This window comes from Oncorhynchus keta, chromosome 34, assembly GCF_023373465.1.
Source record: "Oncorhynchus keta strain PuntledgeMale-10-30-2019 chromosome 34, Oket_V2, whole genome shotgun sequence".
Lineage (NCBI taxonomy): Eukaryota > Metazoa > Chordata > Actinopteri > Salmoniformes > Salmonidae > Oncorhynchus > Oncorhynchus keta.
Genome location: NC_068454.1, coordinates 44346784 through 44374620, shown reverse-complemented (window position 1 = coordinate 44374620; position 27837 = coordinate 44346784). Strand labels below are relative to the sequence as shown.

General features: G+C 43.0%; 1 protein-coding gene across 7 annotated transcripts in view; it reads left to right on the top strand.

Annotated features, from left to right (window-relative positions):
* The window catches only part of LOC118367188 (nck-associated protein 5-like), a 120352-nt gene that overhangs the window by 61353 nt on the left and 31162 nt on the right, over positions 1 to 27837 (top strand). For all 7 annotated transcript variants that reach the window (XM_052493911.1, XM_052493912.1, XM_052493915.1 and 4 more), the window contains 3 exons: positions 20927 to 21100; positions 21261 to 24172; positions 24763 to 24880. In XM_052493911.1, the coding sequence (XP_052349871.1) occupies positions 20927 to 21100; positions 21261 to 24172; positions 24763 to 24880 (3204 nt within the window). The remainder of the gene's footprint in view (positions 1 to 20926; positions 21101 to 21260; positions 24173 to 24762; positions 24881 to 27837) is intronic.

The window sequence follows — 27837 nt, the reverse complement described above, 5'->3', positions numbered from 1 at the left end:
TTGCATCCAAAATAAACTGTTCATATTGAGGACATAACATTGTAAAGACTGTGTTTGTGCAAAATATTTATCCCAAAAAACTATGTGGTCAGCTCAAATGCTGACTGTTGCGTCAATATTAGCTAGACCTTCTAATGAAGTGTTCTAATCACACCGGTTTGAGTGTACACTGCAGGGACCACTGTACACTGTGTGTTTGTATGTGTCAAAGGGACCCGTGTAAGTATGTACACTGCTCAAAAAAATAAAGGGAACACTTAAACAACACAATGTAACTCCAAGTCAATCACACTTCTGTGAAATCAAACTGTCCACTTAGGAAGCAATACTGATTGACACTACATTTCACATGCTGTTGTGCAAATGGAATAGACAACAGGTGGAAATTATAGGCAATTAGCAAGACACCCCCAATAAAGGAGTGGTTCTGCAGGTGATAACCACAGACCACTTCTCAGCTCCTATGCTTCCTGGCTCATGTTTGGTCACTTTTGAATGCTGGCGGTGCTTTCACTCTAGTGGTAGCATGAGACGGAGTCTACAACCCACACAAGTGGCTCAGGTAGTGCAGCTCATCCAGGATGGCACATCAATGCGAGTTGTGGCAAGAAGGTTTGCTGTGTCTGTCAGCGTAGTGTCCAGAGCATGGAGGCGCTACCAGGAGACAGGCCAGTACATCAGGAGACGTGGAGGAAGCTGTAGGAGGGCAACAACCCAGCAGCAGGACCGCTACCTCCGTGTCTGCTCAAACGGTCAGAAACAGACTCCATGAGGGTGGTATGAGGGCACAACGTCCACAGGTGGGGGTTGTGCTTACAGCCCAACACCGTGCAGGACGTTTGGCATTTTCCAGAGAACACTAAGATTGGCAAAATTCGCCCCTGGCACCCTGTGCTCTTCACAGATGAAAGCAGGTTCACACTGAGCACATGTGACACTCTTGAGACGCCGTGGGGAACATTCTGCTGCCTGCAACATCCTCCAGCATGACCGGTTTGGTGGTGGGTCAATCATGGTGTGGGGTGGCATTTCTTTGGGGGGCCGCACAGCCCTACATGTGCTCGCCAGAGGTAGCCTGACTGCCATTACCACTTGTGAGACCATATGCTGGTGTGTTTGGCCCTGGGTTCCTCCTAATGCAAGACAATGCTAGACCTCATGTGGCTGGAGTGTGTCACCAGTTCCTGCAAGAGGAAGGCATTGATGCTATGAACTAGCCCGCCCAATTGAGCACATCTGGGACATCATGTCTCGCTTTATCCACCAACGCCACGTTGCACCACAGACTGTCCGGGAATGCTTTAGTCCAGGTCTGGGAGGAGATCCCTCAGGAGACCATCCGCCACCTCATCAGGAGCATGCCCAGGCGTTGTAGGGAGGTCATACATACACGTGGAGGCCACACACACTACTGAGCCTCATTTTGAATTGTTTTAAGGACATTACATCAAAGTTGGATCAGCCTGTAGTGTGGTTTTCCACTTTAATTTTGAGTGTGACTCCAAATCCAGACCTCCATGGGTTGATAAATTTGATTTCTATTGATAATTTTTGCGTGATTTTTGTTGTCAGCACATTCAACTATGTAAAGAAAAAAAGTATTTAATAAGAATATTTCATTCATTCAGATCTAGGATGTGTTATTTTAGTGTTCCCTTTATTTTTTTGAGCAGTGTATATTGAAAAAAGATGAAATATTGCTTTGGCCTTACTGCTATTAGCCCATAGAAACGCATTGAATTACATATTCATACACAGCAAAACAGAAAGTAAAAGTATGGGAAGTATGTTTTGAAGTGGCTGTCATACAGTTGAAGTCAGAAGTTTACATACACTTTTAAAACAAGTTTTTCAACCACTCCACAATTTTCTTGTTAACAAACTATCGTTTTGGCAAGTCGGTTAGGGCATTTACTTCGTGCGTGACTGTCACGCCTTGGTCATTGTATTTTGTGTTTTCGTTATATATTTGGTCAGGCCAGGGTGTGACATGGGTTTATGTTATTGTATTTTCTTATTGGGGTTTGTAGTATTTGGGATTGCGGCTGATTAGGGGTGTTGTATAGGCTTGGCTGCCTGAGGCGGTTCTCAATCAGAGTCAGGTGATTCTCGTTGTCTCTGATTGGGAACCGTATTTAGGTAGCCTGGTTTCGATTTGTATTTTGTGGGTGATTGTTCCTGTCTCTGTGTAGTTTCACCAGATAGGCTGTAATAGGTTTCACGTTCCGTTTGTTGTTTTTTATTTTGTAATAGTTATTTCATGTGTCGCTTTTCTTCATTAAAGTCATGAGTAACTACCACGCTGCATTTCTGTCCGACTCTCTTTCGACAAACGAAGAACGACGTTACAGTGACACAAGTCATTTGTCCAACAATTGTTTACAGACAGATTATTTAACTTATAATTCACTGTATCACAACTCCAGTGGGTCAGAAGTTTACATACACTAAGTTGACTGCGCTTTTAAACCGTTTGGAAAATTACAGAAAATGATGTCATGGCTTTAGAAGCTTATTACAGGCTAATTGACATAATTTGAGTCTGTTGGAGGTGTACCTGTGGTTGTATTTCAAGGCCTACCTTCAAACTCAGTGCCTCGCTTGACATCATGGGAAAATCAAAAGAAATCAGCCAAGACCACAGAAAAATAATTGTAGACCTTCACAAGTCTGGTTCATCCTTGGGAGCAATTTCCAAATGCCTGAAAGTACCACGTTCATCTGTACAAACAATAGTACGCAAGCATACTCACCATGGGACCATGCAGCCATCATACCACTCAGGAAGGAGGCGCGTTCTGTCTCTTAGAGATTAACATACTTTGGTGTGAAAAGTGCAAATCAATCCCAGAAAAACAGCAAAGGACCTTGTGAAGATACTGGAGGAAACCGGTACAAAAGTATCTATATCCACAGTAAAACGAGTCCTATATGGACATAACCTGAAAGACCGCTCAGCAAGGCATAATCCACTGCTCCAAAACCACCATAAAGAAGCCAGACTACAGTTTGCAGCTGCACATGGGGAAAAAGATAATACTTTTTGGAGAAATGTCCTCTGGTCTGATGAAACAAAAATTGAACTGCTTGGTCATAATGACCATGCTCATGTTTGGAGGAAAAGGGGGAGGCTTGCAAGCCAAAGAACACCATCCCTACCGTGAAGCACGGGGGTGGCAGCATCATGTTGTGAGGGGGCTTTGATGCAGGAGGGACTGGTGCACTTCACAAAATAGATGGCATCATAAGGAAGTAAAATTATGTGGATATATTGAAGCAACATCTCAAAACATCACTCAGGAAGTCGCAAATGGGTCTTCCAAATGGACAATGACCCCAAGCATACTTCCAAAGTTGTGGCAAAATGGCTTAAGGATAACAAAGTCAAGTTATTGGAGTGGCGATCACAAAGCCTTGACCTCAATCCCATAGAAAAATTGGGGACAGAACTGAAAAAGCGTGTGCGAGCAAGGAGGCCTACAAACCTGACTCAGTTACACCAGCTCTGTCAGGAGTAATGGGCCAAAATTCACCCAACTTATTGTGGGGAAGCTTGTGGAAGGCTACCCAAAATGTTTCACCCAAGTTAAACAATGTAATGGCAATGCTACCAAATACTAATTGAGTGTATGTAAACTTCTGACCCACTGGGAATGTGATGAAAGAAATAAAAGCTCAAATAAATTATTCTCTCTACCATTATTCTGACATTTCGCAATCTTAAAATAAAGTGGTGATCCTAACTGAACTAAGACAGGGATTTTTTACTAGGATTAAATGTTCAGAATTGTGAAAAACTGAGTTTAAATGTATTTGGCTAAGGTATATGTAAACTTTCGACTTCAACTGTATGTACTGTATTCTAAACCATCTACTGCATCTTGTCTATGCCGCACGCCATCGCTCATCCATGTATTTATATGTACATATTCATCGCTTTACATTTGTGTATATTTGTGTGTATACGGTAGTTGTTGTGAATTGGTTAGATTATTTGTTCGATTTTACTGCATAGTCGGACCTAGAAGTACAAGCATTTCGCTACACTCGCATATGCTCGCCATGTGTATTTGATTTGTGTATTCTATTTGATATACACTAGGTATACCAAATATTTGGAACACCTTGCTAATACTGAGTTGCACCCCCATTTTCACTTACAGTAGAACAGCCTCAATTAATTGGGGCCTGGACTCTACAAGGTTTCGAAGCATTCCACAGGGATGCTGGTCCAGGTTGACTCCAATGCCTCCCACAGTTGTGTCAAGTTTGGCTGGATGTCCTTTGGGTGGTGGACCATTCTTGATACACACGGGAAACTGTTGAGCATAAAATAACCAGCAGCTTTTTAGTTCTTGACACAGTCTTTGTCTCAATTGTCTCGAGGCTTAAAAATCCTTCTTTAACCAGTCTGCTCCCCTTCATACATTATATACTGTTTGAGTTGGATTTAACAAGTGACTTCATAAAGGGATCATAGCTTTCACCTGGATTCACCTGGTCAGTCCATGTCATGGAAAGAGTAGATGTTCTTAATGTTTTGTATAATTAAACTGGTACCCTACTGTAGTAGGGTAATATTTGATATATGTGCATATTATATACACCTCACATACAACTCGTAATAAGACTATGCGATTAGCCTATTAAAATGTTTATCTGACTCCATTTAGATTATTTAGCAATATGCAAGAGAATATAGTTGAATTATAATAATAAGAAATCAAGAAAGGTCTGACTATGGAATTCTAAATACAAATAGATTTAGTATAAATGTAAAATGTATGGATTCACATACAAGGCATACCGCCTAAGCTACAAATCATTAATAACAAGCATTAAAAGGCATTTTCTAGGCATGATCAGACAGAGAGAGAGACAAATAATCCATGGCTTGTGCGATGGCCCATAGCTCTTGGGGGAACGATAGAAAGAAAGAAAAAGAAAGTGTATCTCACCACAGCAGGTTGGTAACACAGAAAGAGGTTAGAGACAATGAAGCTAAGACCCTTTTATAACCATTTTACCATGTTTAGATTCCAAATTTGAGTTGTTGACCAATAACATTAATGTTGCGTTAGTTTATATTTATATATTATTAATTCCATTACTTTACTTCGATTTGTGTGTACTGGGTTTATGTTGTAAAATGGTTAGATATTACTGCACTGTTGGAGCTAAAAACAAGCATTTCGCAACACCCACAATTACATCTGCTAAACACGTGTATGTGACCAAAACAATTTGATTTGATTTGAACTTCCAGTCAGACAGCTGACCTACAGGATGTAAAGACAACAGAACCTCTGCTTCTTCGAAGTGTGGCAAGAGGGGTTGCTGAGATAATGCAAAGAAGGCTGAATTCCTGAGAAGACAATAAATCCCTTTGCATTGTGTTGATATGATTCACTTCGGAGGCTGGGCCGCCCTACACTACCTTCAGACTATTCTTCTGGGCATCCTAGATCAAAACAATCGTGCTTGTGAGAGTCTCACCTTTCGATGGTGGGGTAATATTAGTCTGCAGCCCAAACTTTTCGGACTCTACAGTCGTATTCACGAGAAGACCGATTTTTGGGATGTCTCCTGGTCTGACAAACATCGCTGTAGCTCTGCCAGCTTCCACTGCAGATGTGGAAGGCCGATATCGGCGGATGCTGTGGATTGAGATGCAGCCTATGCAAAAAAACTGATATCTCTAGCTTAAACTGACAGATTTTGATGGAAATATTTGTAATATGCCAATCAGATTTCCACAGTGGCACAGACATCGACTGGCTTGGTCTTACCTCGTGCTGCAGGGCCAGGTGTGCCGGCAGTCATAAAACACAAAAGTGACCTTGCTCTCCAGTTGAGTTGTGCTTTCTTTTTCTGCGTCAAGTATGGTTCTCTTTTTACTTGCTGACATGCCTACCCCTTTCTAGTCAAATCGTCTTTCCTCTTCTGATTGCACTTAGATCCACAGCATCAAATAACTTGTCTCCACCTGAGTTCTCAGTTCTGGCGATAGCAGGCTGGGGATCTGCTCACTCTGGGGGATACGTTGTCTGTGAGCATCTTGAGGCCGATTTGGGTAGCTCATGCCGTCATCTTGGTCATAAATGGAATCATTCTTAATTAATATTAGGCTGTCATTGTTACTTTTTCATTTTTATTTTATTTCACCTTTATTTAACCAGGTAGGCCAGTTGAGAACAAGTTCTCATTTACAAATGCGACCATGCCAAGATAAACCAAAGCAGTGCGACATAAACACAGAGTTACACATATACAAACGTACAGTCAATTAACACAATAGAAAAATCTATGTACAGTGTGTGCAAATGTAAAAAGTAGAGAGGTAAGGCAATAAATAGGCCATAGAGGCGAAATAATGACAATTTAGCATTAACACTGGAGTGATAAATTCGCAGAGAAGTATGTGCAAGTTGAGATACTGGGGTGCAAAAGAGCAAGAGGATAAGAAACAATATGGGAATGAGGTAGTTGGGTGTGCTATTTACAGATTGGCTGTGTACAGGTACAGTGATCAGTAAGCTGCTCTGACAGCTAATGCTTAAAGTTAGAGAGGGAGATATAAGACTCCAGCTTCATGGATTTTGTCATTTGTTCCAGTCATTGGCAGCAGAGAACTGGAAGGAAAGGCGGTCAAAGGAAGTGTTGGCTTTGAGAATGACCAGTGAAATATACGTGCTGGAGCGCGTGCTACAGGTGGGTGTTGCTATGGTAACCAGTGAGCTGAGATAAGGCAGGGCTTTACCTAGCAAGACATAGATGACCTGGAGCCAGTGGGTTTGACGATGAATATGTAGTGAGGGACAATCAACGAGACAATACAGGTCGCAGTGGTGGGTAGTATATGGGGCATTGGTGACAAATGGATGGCACTGTGATAGACTGCATCCAGTTTGAGTAGAGTGTTGGAGGCTATTTTGTAAATGACATCGCCGAAGTAAAGGATCAGTAGGATAGTCAGTTTTACAAGGATATGTTTGGCAGCATGAGCGAAGGAGGCTTTGTTGTGAAATAGGAAGACAATTCTACATTTAAATTTGGATTGGAGATGCTTAATGTGAGTCTGGAAGGAGAGTTTACAGTCTAACCAGACACCTAGGTACTTGTAGTTGTCCACATATTCTAAGTCAGAACCGTCCAGAGTTGTGATGCTAGTCGGGCGGGAGGGTGCAGGCAGTAATCGATTGAAGAGCATGCACTTAATTTTACTAGCATTTAAAAGTAGTTGGAGGCCACAGAAGGAGTGTTGTACGGCATTGAAGCTCGTTTGGAGGTTTGTTAGCACAGTGTCCAAAGAACGGCCAGATGTATGCAGAATGGTGTCTTCTGCGTAGAGGTGGATCAGAGAATCACAAGCAGCAAGAGCGACATCATTGACATATACAGAGAAAAGAGTCGGCCCGAGGATTGAACCCTGTGGCACCTCCATAAAGACTGCCAGAGGTCCGGACAACAGGCCCTCCGATTCGACACACTGAACTCTATCTGAGAAGTAGTTGGTGAACCAGACGAGGCAGTCATTTGAGGAACCAAGGTTATTGAGTCTGCTGATAAGAATGCGGTGATTGACAGAGTTGAAAGCCTTGGCCAGGTCGTTGAAGACGACTGCACAGTACTGTCTGTTGTCGATGGCAGTTATGATATCATTTAGGGCCTTGAGTGTGGCTGAGGTGCACCCATGACCAGCTCGGAAACCAGATTGCATAGTGGAGAAGGTACAATGGGATTCAAAATTGTAGGTGATCTGTTTATTATCTTGGCTTTCGAAGATTTTAGAAAGGCAGGGCAGGATGGATATGGGTCTATAACAGTTTGGGTCTAGTGTCTCCCCCTTTGAAGAGGGGGATGACCACCGCAGCTTTCCAATCTTTGGGGATCTCAGACAATACAAAAGAGAGGTTGAATAGGTTAGTAATAGAGGTTGCAACAATTTGGAAAGAAGGTCCAGATTGTCTAGCCCAGCTGATTTGTAGGGATCCAGGTTTTGCAGCTCTTTCAGAATGTTACGAATCCCTTTTGGCCCGACAGTCTAGGGGGGATGGTAATGAGACCCGTAACATAACTCATGCAAATTATTATTGTGACAAAGTAAAAGTGTGAACGAAATAACCACGACAACAGAAATCTACCGTCAAACTCCAGGTTTATTTATAAACACACGGTAATGGGGGGAGCAGGAAAAGGGGCTGAGCTGGACCCAAGGAAAGAAACAATAAGTATTCAAAAACACCCCTAAGCTAGACTAGCCTACTTTAACAACAGCTAACTAACCAAAAATACAGTGGGTGGTCCGCCCAGTTCTAACTAGTGTATTTAACAAAGTTCACCTACGGGTAGTGTATGCCCATGGGCGATTTGTCTTGGTTTCCCCCTTTTCCCATCAGCAACAAACAAACACCATAACCAAAAACAATACTCACAGGTGAGGACAAAGTGCTATGAAGTGCTTAAACAAAAGAGAGGTTAAGACACAAAGCAAGAGTGAAACACAGAGACCTACAAACATGGCATTTACAGAGAGATTGAGCTCTAGAACAAACAAATGATGGAGTTTTTACCATGGGGAAGGAACTGTGATAGGTTAGGAAATAGGAGGAGGTGTGTCTTCTGATTGATGATTGATTGTTGACTGATTGGGGAGTGATGATTTTCACCTGTGAGGGGAGAAGGAGAGAAAAGAAACACACACAGGATACACACACACAGGATAACTGTATCCGTAACACAGAACATCAGCTGTCTGGATTTCGGTGAAGGAGAAGCGGGGGTGGGGGGCTTAGGCAAGTTGCTGCAGGGGGTTCTGAGATGTTGGCCAGGGTAGGGTTAGCCAGGTGGAAAGCATGGCCAGCCATAGAAAAATGCTTGATGAGATGATCGATTATCGTAGATTTCTCAGTGGTGACAGTGTTTTCTTTCCTCAGTGCAGTTGGCAGCTGGGAGGAGGTGCTCTTATTCTCCATGGACTTTACAGTGTCCCAAAACTTTTTGAAATTTGGGCCAAAACCCGGGCCAGGTCGATTAGAAAGGCTTGCTCGCTGAAGTACTCATTTAATTAGCTTTCTTTTATCGATGTTCCACGTCATATTAGTACTTTATTATGTATGTCTTGCATGTGTTTTAATCAGGTGTGGTCTATGTGTGTCATACATTTAATTACGCTGTATTTGAATGAAAACCTTGGCGTTCATCTCTTCCACGACATGGTCATCTCTCAGTGCCCTTACCCGTTACCTCAGCACATTGGCACATTTGAGGGTGCCAAGTGCACTCACCTTGGTGTTCTGTAGGGTCCTGGCCACTGCCTCACATGGACCGAACAGTACTTCACAACACAATATGCTGAAGTTGTTTCTTGTTTCCCCCTTGACACTCCTGTCATTCTTCTGCATGTCGTGTGTGAAGTGGAGATTACTTTATGCGGTGCAGACAGACTAGATGAAAACCCCCAAAACTCAGTGTGACTCCAGGTTCGGGCCGACATACTGGAGACTGCTGAGAATTAAATCAAATTTGAATTGCGTTGTTCCATGGTGCTCATGTCAGTTGCGCCATCAGCAGACACTCTAATATGTGCAACACAATCTCCCTCTGTACTGGGTGAGCCAGTTGTTGAATGAGCTCATTCTGTATTGTGTTCGACATCCAGTTGTCTCTCCTGAGAACCCATTCCTTTGGTAGACTGTAAGTGCATTTTATTATCAACGAGTTGTGTCGCCTCTAAAATGCACTCCCTAGCGGACGAGAAATCACATCGATCTAAAGCAGCCAAATCTGAAAACAAGGCGCTGATTGGGGTGCTACCTAGTACAGCACATTTTTTAAGGGACTTTGTGTGTAGATGTGACTTTTCATGTTACCTAAACTTCTCAGCTGCTTTGCGGCAGTTTGAAAGAGTGTTATCTGTGAGTGCAGTAGGCCTAGTATGCTCCTCCGCCTGGGGTGGGCTAATGTGGAGCTGTTGCAGCCTGTGAAGTTAGCATATTGCTCCTTGGAGGCTAGGGTTTCGATGCCAGTCACATCAGTAGGGCCTGGGCACAGAGTAACTGGTGGACTGCTGCAGGTGCTAGATGCAGCAGGCCCGTGGGTTTCATCATTTGGAGCTGCTATGATGGCAGGTTTTTTTGGTTGGCTAGTACCAGGATTGAAGAAATCCGAAATCATTTTCTGAGACATTTTGATTTTGATCTTGTAAATACTAACTGCTAGCCTACAGGAAAGAATGAACAGGAAACATTCAACCTTGCGGTAATGCATTGTCAATGATTGGTTGTAGTCTACAATTTGAATAATAATTTAAAAAAAATCTTCATCTCCCCTACCCCAATCCCATTGTAAATTATATCAATAATGGAATGGAAAAATAGCAGGGGGTGCTAACCCTACTTCCCACGGCTATGTATCATAGATGTTCGTAACACTACAGCACATATGGTGTGTGTTATAGTTAGGATTGTTAGGATATCAGTGCCCTTTCTTGTTTGAGTTTGTGTTTTCAGAAGAAAAAGACTCCTGGAGTTCCAACTGAATCAAAACCGGTGGCCAGGTGTTTCGATAATTTCCCAAGGAACCCTTGGTTTGACTTTTTTCAGTTTCTGATGAAACCCTAAAAAAAGGTTGGGACAGATGGTAGTCGTGATTCAGATTCAGATTTAGAGTGTTTAATAGTCACATGTACAGGGTTGCAGGTGTGATTGCAGGGTACGGTGAAAATCTTAGGCGCCAAGCTCCAACATGCAGGACTAAGTGAAATAAAATCATGAAAATGTCCATAGGGGGAGTAGCAGAGGGGAGGGGAGGATGTAGCTATTTAGCAGCCTGTTGATCGGAGGGTAGAAACTATTGGTCAGTCTTCCAGTTTTTGCCATGATGCTCTTGTACTGTCCACGTTTGAGTGATTGAAGCGGGGACAACAGGGCATGGCTATGGGGTCCCAGATGATGTTATTGGCCTTCCTGCTACACCTGGTGTTGTGGGTGTCCTGTAGAGCAGGCAGCGTGCACTCAATGGTGCGTTTGGCAGCATGCAGAACCCTCTGAAGCGCCTTGCGGTCTGCGGCAGTGGAGTTGCCGTACCAGGCTGTGATTCAGCCCGACAGTATGCTCTCGATGGTGCTCCTGTAGAACACAGTGAAGGCCCACGGAGACCAGGCAAATTTCTTCTGCATCCTGAGGTTGAAGAGTCGCTGTCGTGCATTCTTCACCACTGTGTCAGTGTGGTTAGACCATTTCAGCTTCTTTGAGATGTGTACGCCAAGGAATGTGAAGTTATTGACCGGGGATGGGGAAGGGGATGGGGGGTGTGTCCAGCCTGGTTCCTCCTGAACTCCACAATCAGCTCCTTTGTTTTGTTAATGTTGAGGGAAAGATTTTTTACCTGGGCACCACGCCGTCAGAGTGCCTACCTCCTCCCTGTCTCGTTGTTGTCGCTAATCAGGCGCACTACTGTTGTGTCTTCAGCGAACATGATGATGGAGTCGGAACTGTGTGAGGAGTGTGTGATGCATGCAACAATCATTTTTTTTTCTCTAATCTACTCATAGGTATGCAGATAACATTTGCGCATAACATTTGTCTGTCAAATGAAAAGAAGAGAGTGTGACCTGCAGTGAGATTTCAGGCTCTCAAGCAGTTCAATCTACTGCTGGCCTCCTGGGCATCTTGAGTTTCTGTGATAAGACATTATGATGCCCCTAGCATTGGAATGAATTAGTAATGGCTCACAGGAGCATGTAATGTGGAGAATGCTCCCACTTGATTCATTGGTTCAGCACACGCCGTTATCCAGTATGCTGTGGGTGTACTAGACCGCCTTACAATATAGAAATGATTTAGGCAATGACGTCATGCTTTTAGGCAAAATCCTAACTTGTTATCTGGGCACTTGACTCAAATTCTTATGTTATTCTTCCATATACATCAATAAATGATTTTCACATACTGTATCTTATTTCAGGGTTTGTAAATAAAGATTATTCATTGAGGGAATTTGCATTGTTTCTGATGTGATTATGTAAATTGTGGATCATATGCGTTCATATGCCATTGGATTTCAGTATGGATTACAGTACATATTTTATCATGTTCAATTTAGATTCCAATGACAATATCACATTTACTCTGTCCACATGACATTGGACAGTTCCCGACTGAATAAACCATTTCCTGTTTATTTGATCATGATTCCTGAATCATGTGATATGTGATGTGTACACGTTATTTCCGTTCAGAGCTTCAGGGTCAGTTTGATGTGTTCTGAAAGGACTTTCACTGGGAGAGCTCGGTGTGTCACCTGTCCCTTCCAAACGTTGGCTGACAGTGTTGAGTGAGTCACTCTACCCATTGGTGACATCGGCTTAGCTTGAGCCTCAAGCTGATTCAGTACGTACATATATAAACAGACAGAGATCCAGAGATAGAACAAGAGTGAACAAAAGAGGTAGAAGAAAGCAGATAAACAAAGAAAGGAACGAGGTAGTGACTGGTTTAAATTCGGTACCTTGTGATTTAGAAAGTATTAGCTATTTTCAGTGAAATTTAAGACATCAAGCGTGTTCTATATACGAGACATATTAGATGTAGCATGTAAGATGGTAATGGTTGCTCCTGTAGAAGTTTTTGCTCATGGAGAGGCTCATGCAGAGGCTCATGCTTTTGTGCTTTTGCTCATGCAGAAACAGTTCTAAGGCCATGGGTCATGTCTTTCTAATGACATTGGTATATGCTCTTAGAAACAATTAAGCTTGTGATTACCAAGAAAATTAAATCAAATCAAATGTCACATGCTTCGTAAATAACAGATTTTTCAACAATGCAGAGTTAAAGATAATATATATATATATATATAGAGAGAGAGAGAGATATTCACAGATCTTAATTGTAAAGGGTTAAAACACTGTTTCCCATGCTTGTTCAATGAACCAGACACAATTAATGAACATGGACCTTTGGAACAGTCGTTAAGACACTAACAGCTTACAGCCAGTAGGCAATTAAGGTCACAGTTATGAAAACTTAGGACACTAAAGAGGCATTTCTACTGACTCTGAAAAAAAACAAAAGAAATATGCCCAGGGTCCCTGCTCATCTGCGTGAACGCGCCTTAGGCATGCTGCAAGGTGGCATGAGGACTGCAGATGTGGCCAGGGCAGTAAATTGCAATGTCCGCACTGTGAGACGCCTAAGACAGAGCTATAGGGAGACAGGACGGACAGCTGATTATCCTCGCAGTGGCAGACCACGTGTAACAACACCTGCACAGGATCGGTACATCCGAACATCACGTCTGCGGGACAGGTACAGGATGGCAACAACAACTGCCCGAGTTACACAAGGAATGCACAATCTCGCCATCAGTTCTTAAACTATCCGCAATGGGCTGAGAGAGGCTGGACTAAGGGGTTGTAGGCTTGTTGTAAGGCAGGTCCTCACCAGACATCACCGGCAACAACATTGCCTATGGGCACAAACCCAGAGTCGCTGGACCAGACAGGACTGGCAAGAAGTGCTCTTCACTGACGAGTCGCGGTTTTGTCTCAGCAGGGGTGATGGTCGGATTTGCGTTTATCGCCGATGGAATGAGCGTTACACTGAGGCCTGTATTCTGGAGCGGGATCGATTTGGAGGTGGAGGGTCCGTCATGGTCTGGGGCGGTGTGTGTCGCAGCATCATCAGACTGAGCTTGTTGTCATTGGAGGCAATCTCAACGCTGTGCGTTACAGGGAAAACATCGTACTCCCTCATGTGGTACCCTTCCTGCAGGCTCATCCTGACATGACCCTCCAGCATGACATTGCCACCAGCCATACTGCTCGTTCTGTGCATGATTTCCTGCAAGACAGGAATGTCAGTGTTCTGCCATAGCCAGTGAAGAGCCTGGATCTCAAAGCCATTGAGTTGGACCGGAGGGTGAGGGCTAGGGCCATTCCCCCAGAAATGTCCGGGAACTTGCAGGTGCCATGGTGGAAGAGTGGGGTAACATCTCACAGCAAGAACTGGCAAATCTGGTGCAGTCCATGAGGAGGAGATTCACTGCAGTACTTAATGCAGCTGGTGGCCACACCAGATACTGACTGTTACTTTTGTTATTGACCCCCCTTTTGTTCAGGGACACATTATTCCATTTCTGTTAGTCACATGTCTGTGGAACTTGTTCAGTTTATGTCTCAGTTGTTGAATCTTGTTATGCTCATGCAAATATTTACACATGTTAAGTTTGCTGAAAATATATGCAGTTGAAAGTGAGAGGATGTTTCTTTTTTTGCTAAGTTAATATGTATATAGAGTACCAGTCAAAAGTATGGACACACCTACTCATTCAAGAGTTTTTCTTTATTTTACTATTTTCTACATTGTAGAATAATAGTGAAGACATCAAATCTATGAAATAACACATACAGAATCAATTTTATATTTGAGATTCTTCAAAGTAGCCACTGATGACAGCTTTGCACAATCTTGGCATTCTCTCAACCAGCTTCATGAGGTAGACACCTGGAATGCATTTTAATTAACAGGTGTGCGTTGTTGAGTTAATTTGTGGAATTTCTTTTTTTATTTGCAAATTATGGTGGAAAATAAGTATTTGGTCAATAACAAAAGTTTTTCTCAATACTTTGTTATATACCCTTTGTTGGCATTGACAGAGGTCAAACGTTTTCTGTAAGTCTTCACAAGGTTTTCACACACTGTTGCTGGTATTTTGGCCCATTCATCCATGCAGATCGCTTCTAGAGCAGTGATATTTTGGGGCTGTTGCTGGGCAACATGGACTTTCAACTCCCTCCAAAGATTTTCTATGGGGTTGAGATCTGGAGACTGGCTAGGCCACTCCATGAACTTGAAATGCTTCTTACGAAGCCACTCCTTCGTTGCCCGGGCGGTGTGTTTGGGATCATTGTCATGCTGAAAGACCGAGCCGTTGTAACTTTAGTCCCAGCTCTCTGCAGGTCATTCACTAGGTCCCCCCGTGTGGTTCTGGGATTTTTGCTCACCGTTCTTGTGATCATTTTGATCCCACGGGGTGAGATCTTGCGTGGAGCCCCAGATCGAGGGAGATTATCAGTGGTCTTGTATGTCTTCCATTTCCTAATAATTGCTCCCACGGTTGATTTCTTCAAACCAAGCTGCTTACCTATTGCAGATTCAGTCTTCCCAGCCTGGTGCAGGTCTACAATTTTGTTTCTGGTGTCCTTTGACAGCTCTTTGGTCTTGGCCATAGTGGAGTTTGGAGTGTGATTGTTTGAGGTTGTGGACAGGTGTCTTTCATACTGATAACAAGTTCAAACAGGTGCCATTAATACAGGTAACGAGTGGAGGACAGGGGAGCCTCTTAAAGAAGAAGTTACAGAAGTTCCTCTTTTCTTCCTCATCTCTCCTCTTTCCTCTCGGGTTGCTGAGCACCATGGTTTGCAGTCCATGCAGTAATTAGGCTGTACTGCTGTTCACGTTCCATTTTCACACGAGACAGAGACACGGGGAAACCAGCACAATAGACCAAGCTTGGTCTGGGCCCATGCAGTGTTTACGTAACCCAGAGGGAAAGAATCTCCTGTGTGCCTCTATGTGACTACCGCTCCACAGTTACTACTAGCTGTGGTGTACATCTGGTTCATTGATGGAAATAAAGTACCAGTAGCTAAGAAGGTTTTTAGGAAACTCACTCCAGGTCAGTGTGAGGACATGGTATTCATTTCAAAGACTTTCACTTTCCTTTGTGTTGTTAATATTGAATGTTTCTGGGCCTTATTACTTGGTTAGTAACATTGCCATGATGAAACTATTCATATTTGTGCGTCTGTCCAGGAATTGGTTAAATCTATAATATGTGCATGTCTGCTTTGGCTATTTAGGGAATTTCCAGTTATGGTGATAACCCCAACACATATGCTAGGTAAAGCTCCGCCTTATCTCAGTTCACTGGTCACGATGGCAACACCCATCCGTAGCACGCGCTCCAGCAGGTGTATCTCACTGATCATCCCTAAAGCCAACACCTCATTTGGCCGCCTTTCGTTCCAGTTCTCTGCTGCCTGTGACTGGAACGAATTGCAAAAATCACTGAAGTTGGAGACTTTTATCTCCCTCACCAACTTCAAACATCTGCTATCTGAGCAGCTAACCGATCGCTGCAGCTGTACATAGTCCATCGGTAAATAGCCCACCCATTTTTACCTACCTCATCCCCATACTGTTTTTATTTATTTACTTTTCTGCTCTTTTGCACACCAATATCTCTACCTGTACATGACCATCTGATCATTTATCACTCCAGTGTTAATCTGCAAAATTGTAATTATTCGCCTACCTCCTCATGCCTTTTGCACACAATGTATATAGACTGTATATAGATGTATATTTTCCTACTGTGTTATTGACTTGTTAATTGTTTACTCCATGTGTAACTCTGTGTTGTCTGTTCACACTGCTATGCTTTATCTTGGCCAGGCCGCAGTTGCAAATGAGAACTTGTTCTCAACTAGCCTACCTGGTTAAATAAAGGTGGAAAAAAACAACAACAAAAAACAATTACATCGTTTAACCAGTGCCTTCGCACATTGACTCTTTGCCGGTACCCCTCTGTACGTAGTCTCGCTATTGTTATTTTACTGCTGCTCTTTAATTACTTGTTACTTTTATTTCTTATTCCTATTCTTATTTTTTTTTTTTAACTGCATTGTTGGTTAGGGGCTCGTGAGTAAGCATTTGACTGTAATGTCTACAACTGTTGTATTCGGGCACTTGTGACTGATAACATTTGATTTCATTTCATTTGATTACTTTCGAATATCATATATGGACATTTCCTACGGCCAGATATGGACTCATTCGACATCCTGAGATATGGGGCATCCTATTTTCTGTCTTCATGTTGACAAGTACTGGCTGTATACATATCATATCTGTGTTTTCTCAGCACATTCAAAGGCCTTTCTTTGAATTTTGTCAGAATTTTTGTTCTGTGATAAAGGTCAATATTGTAAGTGTGTTGATGCAATCAATGTGACATTGGTTATACCCAGCTTTTATTTCACATTCAAAATTAATCTTAATGGCAAAAAAAGAACATTTTAGTTATTGTACAGTATCCCCTGCTTTCAAATTCTCTTAAAGTCATTCAGATATGAAAACAGGAAAAATTCTCCCAGCACTGGAACCGAAGTCGCCCTTGACTCGTAATCGCTGCTGTACGTGGAATGTTTTTGTTTTACTGTATCGGTGATGTCAAATCTCTGAGAAACTCTTGGAGTTGCCAGCGGTAATTAGCTTGTAGATTAATCCGCTTGAACGTGCTTTTGTTTGGCATTCTCACGCAGCGCTTGTGAAATAAAGTATAGAGGAGATCACCAAATACTATGTGAATATCAATGAATGGACTAAATCGGCCCAGTCCCCAGCTCCCTGATGCAATTATTTTCTATTCACATTAATTATTGCTAACAGATGACACTAATGACTTTGAGCGAACGCTGGCAATGGCAGCCCTGTTAGGGATCAATGCTATTTAAAAAGGGGTCACAGCACACCTACCACTTCCGTCTTTCAAAATGTTTTGCATGTCAGCAATCATGTTTTCAATATATAGAAATGTCAAAATACAGAAAGTGTCTCGGTATGATGCATTTGAAAGTTCTATATCTTGAAAACTTGCTTGCTGACATGCAAAACATGTTGGGACTGTTATAGTGAAATGCTTGTGTTACTAGCTCCTAACAGTGCCGCAAAAATGTCAGACAAGTACAACAAAAGATAGAAACAAGATATCAGGAACTAACCCAGTTCAAATCAAATCAAATATTATTCGTCACATGCGCCGGATACAACAGGTATAGATAGACCTTACAGTGAAATGATGACTTATTTACAGTTAGCCACATGTACACTTTATCAGTAATCCAAATGCAAACTATGTGTATATACACAAAATTAAGAATGATATGTACACCAGTGAGCTATGTTGAGAATTCAGTGTCAATAAACAGTATAACAAAATGTGATGCACAGTAGTAGATGTATTAGAATGAGCTATGTGAAGAAAACAACACTAAATGAATACACAGTGTGAAAAACATTATAAAAGAAACGATCCCGTGTTTAATGTCTCTATATACATGGGGACAGCAGCATTGGTTGTGTGTGAGTGTGTGTATACACTACCGGTCAAAAGTTTGAGAACATCTACTCATTCAAGAGTTTTTCTTTATTTTGACTATTTTCTATATTTTAGAATAATAGTGAAGACATCAACACTAGGAAATAACACAAATAGAGTCATGTAGTAACCAAAAAAGGGTTACATCAAAATTCTTTAAATAGCCACCTTTTGACCTTGATGACAGCTTTGCACACTCTTGGCATTCTCTCAACCAGCTTCATGAGATAGTAACCTGGAATGCATTTAAATTACAAGTGTGCCTTGTTAAAAGATCATTTGTGGAATTTCTTTCCTTCGTAATGCATTTGAGCCAATCAGTTGTGTTGTAACAAGGTAGGGGGGGGTATACAGAAGATCGCCCTATTTGGTAAAAGACCAAGTCCATATTACGGCAAGAACAGCTCAAATAAGCAAAGAGAAATGACAGTCCATCATTACTTTAAGACATGAAGGTCAGTCAATAAGGAACATTTCAAGAACTTTGAAAGTTTCTTCAATGCAGTCGCAAAAACCATCAAGCGCTATGATGAAACTGGCTCTCATAAGGACCGCCACAGGAAAGGAAGACCCAGAGTTACCTCTGCTTCAGAGGATACGTTCAATAGAGTTACCAGCCTCAGAAATTGCATCCCAAATAAATGCTTCACAGAGTTCAAGTAACAGACAAATCTCAACATCAACTGTTCAGAGGAGACTGTGTCAATCAGGCATTCATGGTGAAATTGCTGCAAAGAAACCACTACTAAAGGACACCAATAAGAAGAAGATACTTGCTTGGGCCAAGAAACACGAGCAATGGACATTAGACCAGTGGAAATTTGGTTCCAACTGCCGTGTCTTTGTGAGATGCGGTGTGGGTGAATGAATGATCTCCACATGTGTATTTGCCACCGTAAAGCATGGAGAAGGAGGTGTGATGGTGTGGTGGTGCTTTGCTGGTGACACTGTCTATAATTTATTTAGAATTCAAGGCACACTTAACCAGCATGGCTACCACAGCATTCTGCAGCAATACACCGTCAAATCTGGTTATGGGCTTAGTGGGACAATTATTTGTTTTTCAACAGGACAATGACCCAACACACCTCCAGGCTGTGGAAAGGCTATTTTACCAAGAAGGAGAGTGATGGAGTGCTGCATCAGATGACCTGCCTCCACAATCCCCCGACCTCAACCAAATTGAGATGGTTCGGGATGGGTTGGACCGCAGAGTGGCAGCCAAAAAGTGCTCAGCATATGTGGAAACTCCTTCAAGATAGTTGGAAAATCATTTCATGTGAAGCTGGTTGAGAAAATGCCAAGAGTTTGCAAAGCTGTCATCAAGGAAAAAAGGGAGGCTATTTAAATAATATTTATTTGTTTTTGGTTAGTACATGATTCCATATGTGTTATTTCATAGTTTTGATGTCTTCACTATTATTCTACAATGTAGAAAATAGTCTGAATAAAGAAAAACCCTTGAATGAGTAGGTGTCCTACAATTAGTGTACAGTATGTGCGTGTGTTTGTGAGTATGGGCTTTTGCGCGTGTAAGTAGATATGTGAGTACTGGAGTACTGTGTGTTTGAGGTGTCTATCTTTGTCTCTTACTACAGGAGATGACGTGATGGGTGTTTAACAGTCTGATTCCCTGGAGATAGAAGTTGTTTTTCAGTCTCTTGGTACTGGGTTTGATGCACCTGTACTGTCTCTGTCTGCTAGATGGTAGCAGAGTGAACAGAACATAACTTGGGTGGCTAAGGTCCTTGATGGTCTTCTTGGCCTCATCCATCAAGTGTGGCTGAGGGTTGGCCAAGTAGACCTACCATTCTGAGAACAAACACATTCTCTCTTTGCTCACAGGCTATGTGATTGAAAGTTAGATAAAGCATTTTGCTTTTGGAAACGACGTCCCACGGTTCCAGCCAGAGAGAGAAGCTAAGGGAGGAGGAATGAGGCTGAGTCATAGACCACTGCGTGATTATCAATCACTGTCCAGCCTGTAGACTCACGCTAAACAACATTATTACTCATCTGACATTTGTCATTTATTATGCATTCACTTTTGAGATATGATAAAATTCCAAAAAAGGGCCTACAGGCTCAGTGTATTGTACATCTTTGTCTTGGCACTGAGACCACAGATTGTAGCGTTCAGAAACTGGGATACAATCCAATGTGTGTTATAGCAGAGGGCACTATAGAGTCGTCAATGCGTCTTTCAACAGCATTTTCGCTGATGTCCACATAGATTACATTCATCAAAAAACTCTGCACATGTCAGCTAAATGGGACATAAGCTCTAAAAGTCTGTTATAGTGCCCTGTGCTGTAATGCACATTGGATTGAATCTCGGCCTTAGTTTCTGACTGTTGACCCATGTGTCCAACAATACATAATCGAGACAAAACAAAGATTGTCTGCATGCACAGAGAAGACGAGTGAATGCCTGCATTGTAGAGTGAGATTTCTGTGACAAGTGGAGTGGAGAATGTCATACCTATCCTTAATTAGCCTTTGGCTGGAAAGGGACAGTGATGTATTCAGTAGTTAATTTTTATGTTAATCGGGAACTGCTTAACCTATTTGGTATAACTATAGGATTTTAAAAAAAATTACTCTGAAGATGGGCTTTCTACCAAAATCGTATCAAAATAAACCTTTATTTTCATTAAAGTCACTTCTCTCTGCTGACACTTCACTTCCATGTCTATCTTTTGAATTTCAGTGCGGGGACAATAAAGTTTGAACTGAATTTCTGAACACACTCCTTATTTTCCAGGAAGTCCAGCGGAATGGGAAGGCAAGTGTTCCTGCAGGGAGGTGGCCCAGCCTGCTTAGTCTAACCTGTCCACGCAGTAGCTGCAGTGGCAGTGAGGCCTCATTATCCAGCGCCTCGACTGAGTACTCCAGTGGCTCACATACTTGGGCAGAAGGACGTCGCTCCTCCAAGCAGGTGAGTCTCCCAGTCTGAACTCAAACGAATTGCGTTAATAAGGAAAGTAATTTTTCATAAATTACTATGTAGAATGGATCCTCAACGTTCATCACGAAATTCCAATGTCTTTAGTTTTTGTTGTTGTTGACAACTAAAATGTCTTTCTCTTTTGTCACAGTCTGTGAAAAGCCGGGAGAAGAGGATGAGCGCAGGTTCAGTGTCCAGCAATCAGTCTGTCCCAGCAGAGCAGCCCGATCTAAGTTGGAAGGAGGGCCACATTCTGAAAGGCCTGAAGAGGCTCCAAATGCGCAGCCCAGCTCCCAAGGAGACAGCTTCACTCGCCTCCACGTCACATTTCAAGGACTGCATGACCTCCAATGAGGGCATATACTCGTTAGGGGTTAAGGGTGGGCCCCAGGGGGTAGTGCCTAAATTGGCATTGGCAAAGGGAAATTATTTTAAGCGAGCAGCAGGAGTCAGTACCTTAATCGCTGACTCAGACGATGCAGAGGATGAATTGCCTCAATCACCAGCCAGGGAGTCCTGCGCCCAACCCATTAAAGAGACTCTCCATCTGGAAGGAGAGCCTGCGTCTGAATTGGGAACGGCACAAGGGGGAAAGAGCTCTACGGTCTACAACTCCCAAGAGGAGCCTGTAAGACTCGTAATTCCCAGCAACTCCTTCTCACCTATCAAAGATGTCTTCTTGCTCGAGGGTCCCACACTGAAGCCTGGACTCAGCCCAACGGAGAGCCCTAACTTTATGAGTGGACTTCAAAATAAAGACAAGCTAGTAGAAACTACAAGACATAGTTACAATTTGAGGCCAGAGAGCGTTAAACAGCCACAAAACAAAGTTACGGTCAAACATCTAGAGGCACGGGCTAGGGAAGTGAGCCTACCCATTCAGTATGCAGCAGCCAGAGCTCTGAGTTGGGTTAGTGAGGCCAGACAGCGCAGTGCTTCCATGGATACGAAGCAGTACAGAGAGCCGAGCAGCCAGGGTGGAGTTGATACCAAGGACTACACCATTTTGCAGTCCCGACAGAGAAAAACAAAGCCTACGGCTTGCGACTCAGCAAGGAAGGCCTTTATCCTCCGACGCAAGAGTGCAGATGGAGGTCCAGACCAGGCCAAGCTACACCAGCCCCTACATCAGAAACTTATCAAAGTCAATCAAAGGGCCAAGAACCGCTCAAACCCTCCTGGGCCCAGTGGCCCTCGCACAATGATTAACCTCAGCAAGGCACCAGGTCCAGCTAAGGTATCAGTACAAATGACTGAGAAAGGTGAGACTGCTAGTGGGGCAAGAACTTCAGGGCCCCTTGAGAATACAATACATCGCTCCCCTTCTTCCTCCCCTCAGAAACTGGTCAAAGTTTTTGAGCCACCTGTGCTGAATGATTGCCCCAAGAGCACATCTAAAGTATTCCAACCAGTTTCCAAAATCCCATCAAGAAATGACTGTGGGGTAAAAGGCCCCAACTCCAACAATTCAGCTTGCTCTCCACTTAAACAGAGGCAGCAAGACCAGCACTCGGATTCCTCTCGCAATGATATCAGGTCTCCTTCACCTCCACTCCCACCAGGTCGGACCACCTCCCTACTTATTCGACCTGGTTATGGCTCCTTACCTCAGGCGCATAAGCCTGTGGTTATGCTCCAAACCTCTAGCACAGTAAAGGCAACTGCCCGTAGCACCAAACCTCCGTCAAGTCATCAGTCATCTGTTTTACAAATGCAACCTCTAGCCCCCAACAAAATGCAAGACACTCATCATATGGCTCCCAAAATGGGTATTGAGGTGAAAAAGCTACCAAAATGGGTCCCTGCCAAAGTCTACCATCCTTTACCAACTTCGACCACTCTTCAAGAATCCAAGGAAACGGACTCTTCCCAATCCTCAATGAACAGGACTGTGGCACAAGCCTCCCATCAGGAAAATAGTGTTCCATTTGTGGTGCAAAATCAGGACAGTTTATCTGTGTCCCAGCAAGGCAGTGGTGAGCCACAAAGTACAGAGCTCTTACCTCAGGCCTCAGCATCTCTACTTTGCCATGACATAGTTAGTATCTCTCAACATTCTGTGACCAGGGCAGTAAATGCATCCCTTCCTGTTGGCTCCAAAACCAATGAGACAACCCCAAAGCTGGGCAACAACTTTGCAGTTAACACTGCTATAAAGGGAGTGCAGACTTTTGACACCTTCAACCAGGACACGTACAGACATCCAATGATGCACTGTGTCAATGCAGCTGTAGCCAAGGCCAAAGCCAGGAGAAAGCTTGAGACCCACTGTAGCTCACTAGAGGAGGCTGCACTCCCACCTCCAGTGGCAGAGAATGGTGCAACTTTGGACTGGGGATTTGATGAAGAGAGCTGGCTATTCAAGCGCTCGGTCTCAGTCTCGACCCGACCTCCTCTCCACCCGGTTATGGGCATGAATGGAGCAAAGGCTCGCAGTCAAAGCTTTGGCGCACGCTATATGGACAGACCGAACATCAGCAGGTCTGGAAATGTTCGTAGTCACATCAAAACTAACTCAGGAAGCTCTTTGAATTCTCTTGGTGATGTATTCCGGGGTAGTATGAGTTGCTCCAATAGCTACAATTGTTCAAGGAACAAATCCCACAACAATTTCATGATTGAGGAAGGCTTGCCAATACCTCTGCATCTGGAGGCCTCCAGTGATCGATTTGGTCTCAAACACCAGAGAGTAAACTCATGTTCACATCTCCGGACTGAGAAACAGTCCCCTAGCACCTTCTATGAATGTATCCAAGGGGAACCAGAGAGACAGTCAAACATCTCCACCATCGAGGAGAAGGTCATGATGGGAATCGAGGAGAATTTGCAGAAATCTCAGCAGAAGGAGAAGACAACTAAAACTAAGCAGAAATCCGGTTCACTGTCAAACTGGTTTGGATTCCGCAAGAGCAAGCTCCCTGCTCCGATTGGTAAAAAAGGAGATTCTTCAAGGGGAAAGGAGGAGAGGAAGGAACCTAAGCTTGGATCTCTCTTGGGTGGGAAGCAGGCAAAGTTCGACAAAAAGAAGGAAGGGAGGAAAAGTGAAGGTCATCAAATGGATGGGTAAAGCTTTAGTAATTGTTTAGGTGGGGGAAGTCATGTTCACCGTTTTACTGCTGGGAAAATAATGTTTAAGAGAGGCTTCAAGACACATGAATAATATCTTATTCCTTACAAAAATAACCTTGCTTTAATGTAATGCATTGGTCATATTTACCACAAAGGCCGAAATCTACTGTTACTTTTCACTTAAAGTAGATTTTTGATATTGTCTTCAGTAATGATTGAAATCAATTAAATTCAACATCAGTATCTCTGCTTAAAACTACTGAGGTCTATCATTTTTAGTAATACCTCATGTACACTGAACAATCACAACTTGACTGAACCATCAAACAGATCTCTTCATATCTTTCCATGAGGTGATTTACTGTCCCAGATAGCCTAAGCCATTTCTATCAAGCACTGTCAGAAACATGTATCACTCCACTAAGTCCAGAGACCAGTTCAGACGTCTTTCAGACCCATATAGCACAGCAAGGTAGGCAGTGGCTTCACAGTATCATTTATTATCGGAAACACCCTGGGCATGTTGAGTCAGTATGAAAGACTGGCAGATTATAGTGGTAGCGTGAAAACCTGTTTTCTTTCAGCTCGGTTGGGAAAAGAGACTCCCAAGATACATTGCTCGTCTGCCTTTCGATGGCCTCCCTGGGAGCCCCAGGTAACAGCAACATACAAGGACAAACCGACATCAGTGGGGACACAAAGGTACATTCAATTATACAAGACATAAGGATTTTATGTCGATTTCAGTCAACATGGGGATGAAATAGAATTTGAAATTAGAATTGAGAAATTAGCACTAACCTTATGGGCATTTCCCCATTCAAATTCTATGTCCAATTCAATTCCTGAATTGACTGGGAAATGTATTGACCATAACTCTACAATGTGTCCAGGTCATGTCTAATGATTAAATTATGGGGTATGCATGCATAATGTCTCTGAAAGGCCAATTATAGGAAACAATATTTATGTTTATGACAATGTGTGTCAACACCCATTTGTATGGACCTCAAGTCAGATAAGTGAATTATACATTTAACAGTGCCAGTCCATTTCTACCTGTTTTTCTGGAAGACTAGTATTACTACCTCTTCCCTAAGCACTAGAAGACACACTTTCTGAAAGGAAGTATTTCTGTGTAATACCATAATCTGTACAGGAAGGAAGTGGAGCTAAGAAAGACATACTGTATGATCAAAACTGACCTAGCAAGTTCCCATATATTAGAAAAACAGAGATGTGAGATTAATACAAAGGGAAAAGGGGTGGGTGACAGAAAGAAAGAAAGAAAGAAAGAAAGAAAGAAAGAAAGAAAGAAAGAAAGAAAGAAAGAAAGGAAAATATGAGAAGAATATAAAGGACCCAGGAATAAATGTGGCAGATCAGATGGATATGGAGTTAGGGTGAGAGACAAGAAAGTCAAGAATGGAGAGAAGGTGAATAGAGAGAGAAAATTGTAACAAAGACTTACAAATAAATAAACACCAAAGAAACATAGATAACCGGAACAAACCCTTCATATGTTTAGTATGGATCAGTGTAGGTCGCTGAGGGGAGGACGGCTCATAATAATCGCTGGAATGATGTGTTTGATACCATTTCACCTATTCTGCTCCAGCCATTACCAGGAGCCCGTCCTCCCAAATGAAGGTGCCAGCTGTCTACCTAATTAAATAAGAATGGCGCCGGAGGAGACGGCTGCCGTTTTTTCGGGCTCCTAACCAATCGTGCTATTTTGTGTGTTTTTTCGCATTGTTTGTAACTTATTTTGTACATAATGTTTCTGCCACCGTCTCTGATGACTGAAAAGAGCTTCTGGATATCAGAACAGCGATTGCTCACCTCGAACTGGACAAAGATTTTTTTTTTATGAGTCGGAAGCGAAGGATTTACTCCAGATACTGGACAGGCCAACATTCCGTCATTCGCATTGAAGAAAAGACGGTGATACAGGGGACGCAGGTCCAGGTGCCTTGTGAGAATTTGTCGGCGAGTGGGTAATCCGCCTCTACCATCCGTCTGATTGGCCAACGTGCAACAATTGGAGAAAAAAACTGGATGAGCTCCATTCAAAACTATCTTACCAACAGGACATTAAAAGCTGTAACGTGCAACAATTGGAGAAAAAAACTGGATGAGCTCCATTCAAAACTATCTTACCAACAAAGGGACATTAAAGAACTGTAATATCTTATGTTTTTCACAGCATGGATAACGACAGTTGGCTGGTTTTAACTCCGTGGAAAACGTTGTTTGAATCAAGATAGAACAGCCCTGTAAGGGGATGGAAAAATACTGTCTGTCTATTTGTCAAAACTAACAGCTGGTGTGCAAAATCAAAAAATATTAAGGAAACAGGTTAAGGAAGTCTCAAGGTTTTGCTCACCTGAGTTAGAGAATCTCATGATAAGTTGTAGACCACACTATTTACCAAGAGAGTTTTCACCTATATTTTTCGTAGCTGTTTATTTACAACCACAAACTGATGCTGGCACTAAGATTGCACTCAACGAGCTGTATAAGGCCATAAGTAAACAAGAAAATGCTCATCCAGAGGCGGCGCTCCTAATGGCCAGGGACTTTAATGCAGGGAAATGTAAATCTGTTTTACCTCATTTCTACCAGCATGTTACATGTGCAACTAGACCACCTTTACTCCACACACAAAGCTCTCCCTCGCCCCTCATTTGGCAAATGTGACCATAATTATATCCTCCTGATTCCTGCTTACAAGCAAAAACTAAAGCAAGAAGTACCAGTGACTCATTCAATACAGACGTGGTCAGATGAAACAGATGCTAAGCTACAGGACTGATTTGCTTGAACAGATTGGAATATGTTCCAGGGCTCATCCGATGGCATTGAGGAGTACACCACATCAGTCACCAGCTTCATCAATAAGTCTATGACATTGTCCCCACAGTGACCGTACGTACATACCTCAACCAGAAGCCATGGATTACAGGCAACATCCGCACTGAGCTAAAGGGTAGAGCTGCCGCTTTCAAGGAGCAGGACTCTAACCTGGACGCTTATAAGAAATGATGCTATGCCCTCAGGTGAACCATCAAACAGGCAAAGTGTCAGTACAGGACTAAGCTTGAATCCCACTACAAAGACTTCGACTCTCGTCAGATGTGGCAGGGCTTGCAAACTATTATGGCCTACAAAGGGAAGCCCAGCCGCGAGCTGCCAACTGACACAAGCTTACCAGACGAGCTAAATTACTTCTATGCTGATCCTCAACACGTCGGTCCCTTCGGGGTGTGTGCTTAGTCCCCTCCTCTACTCCCTGTTCAACCACGATTGCATGGCCAAGCATGACTCCAACACCATCATTAAGTTAGCCAACAACACCGACAAGGATGAGACATCCTATAGGGAGGAGGTCAGAGACCTGACAGTCTGGTGCCAAGACAACAACTTCTCCCTCAACGTGATCAAGACAAAGGAGATGATTGTGGACTACAGGAAAAGGAGGGCCGAGCACTCCCCCATTCTCATTGACGGGGCTATAGTGGAGCAGGTAGAGAGCTTCAAGTTCCTTGGTGTCCACATCACCAACAAACTAACATGGTGCAAACACACCAACACGAAAAAAACGCCTATTCCCCCTGAGGAGACTGAAAATATTTGGCATGGGTCCTCAGATCCTCAAA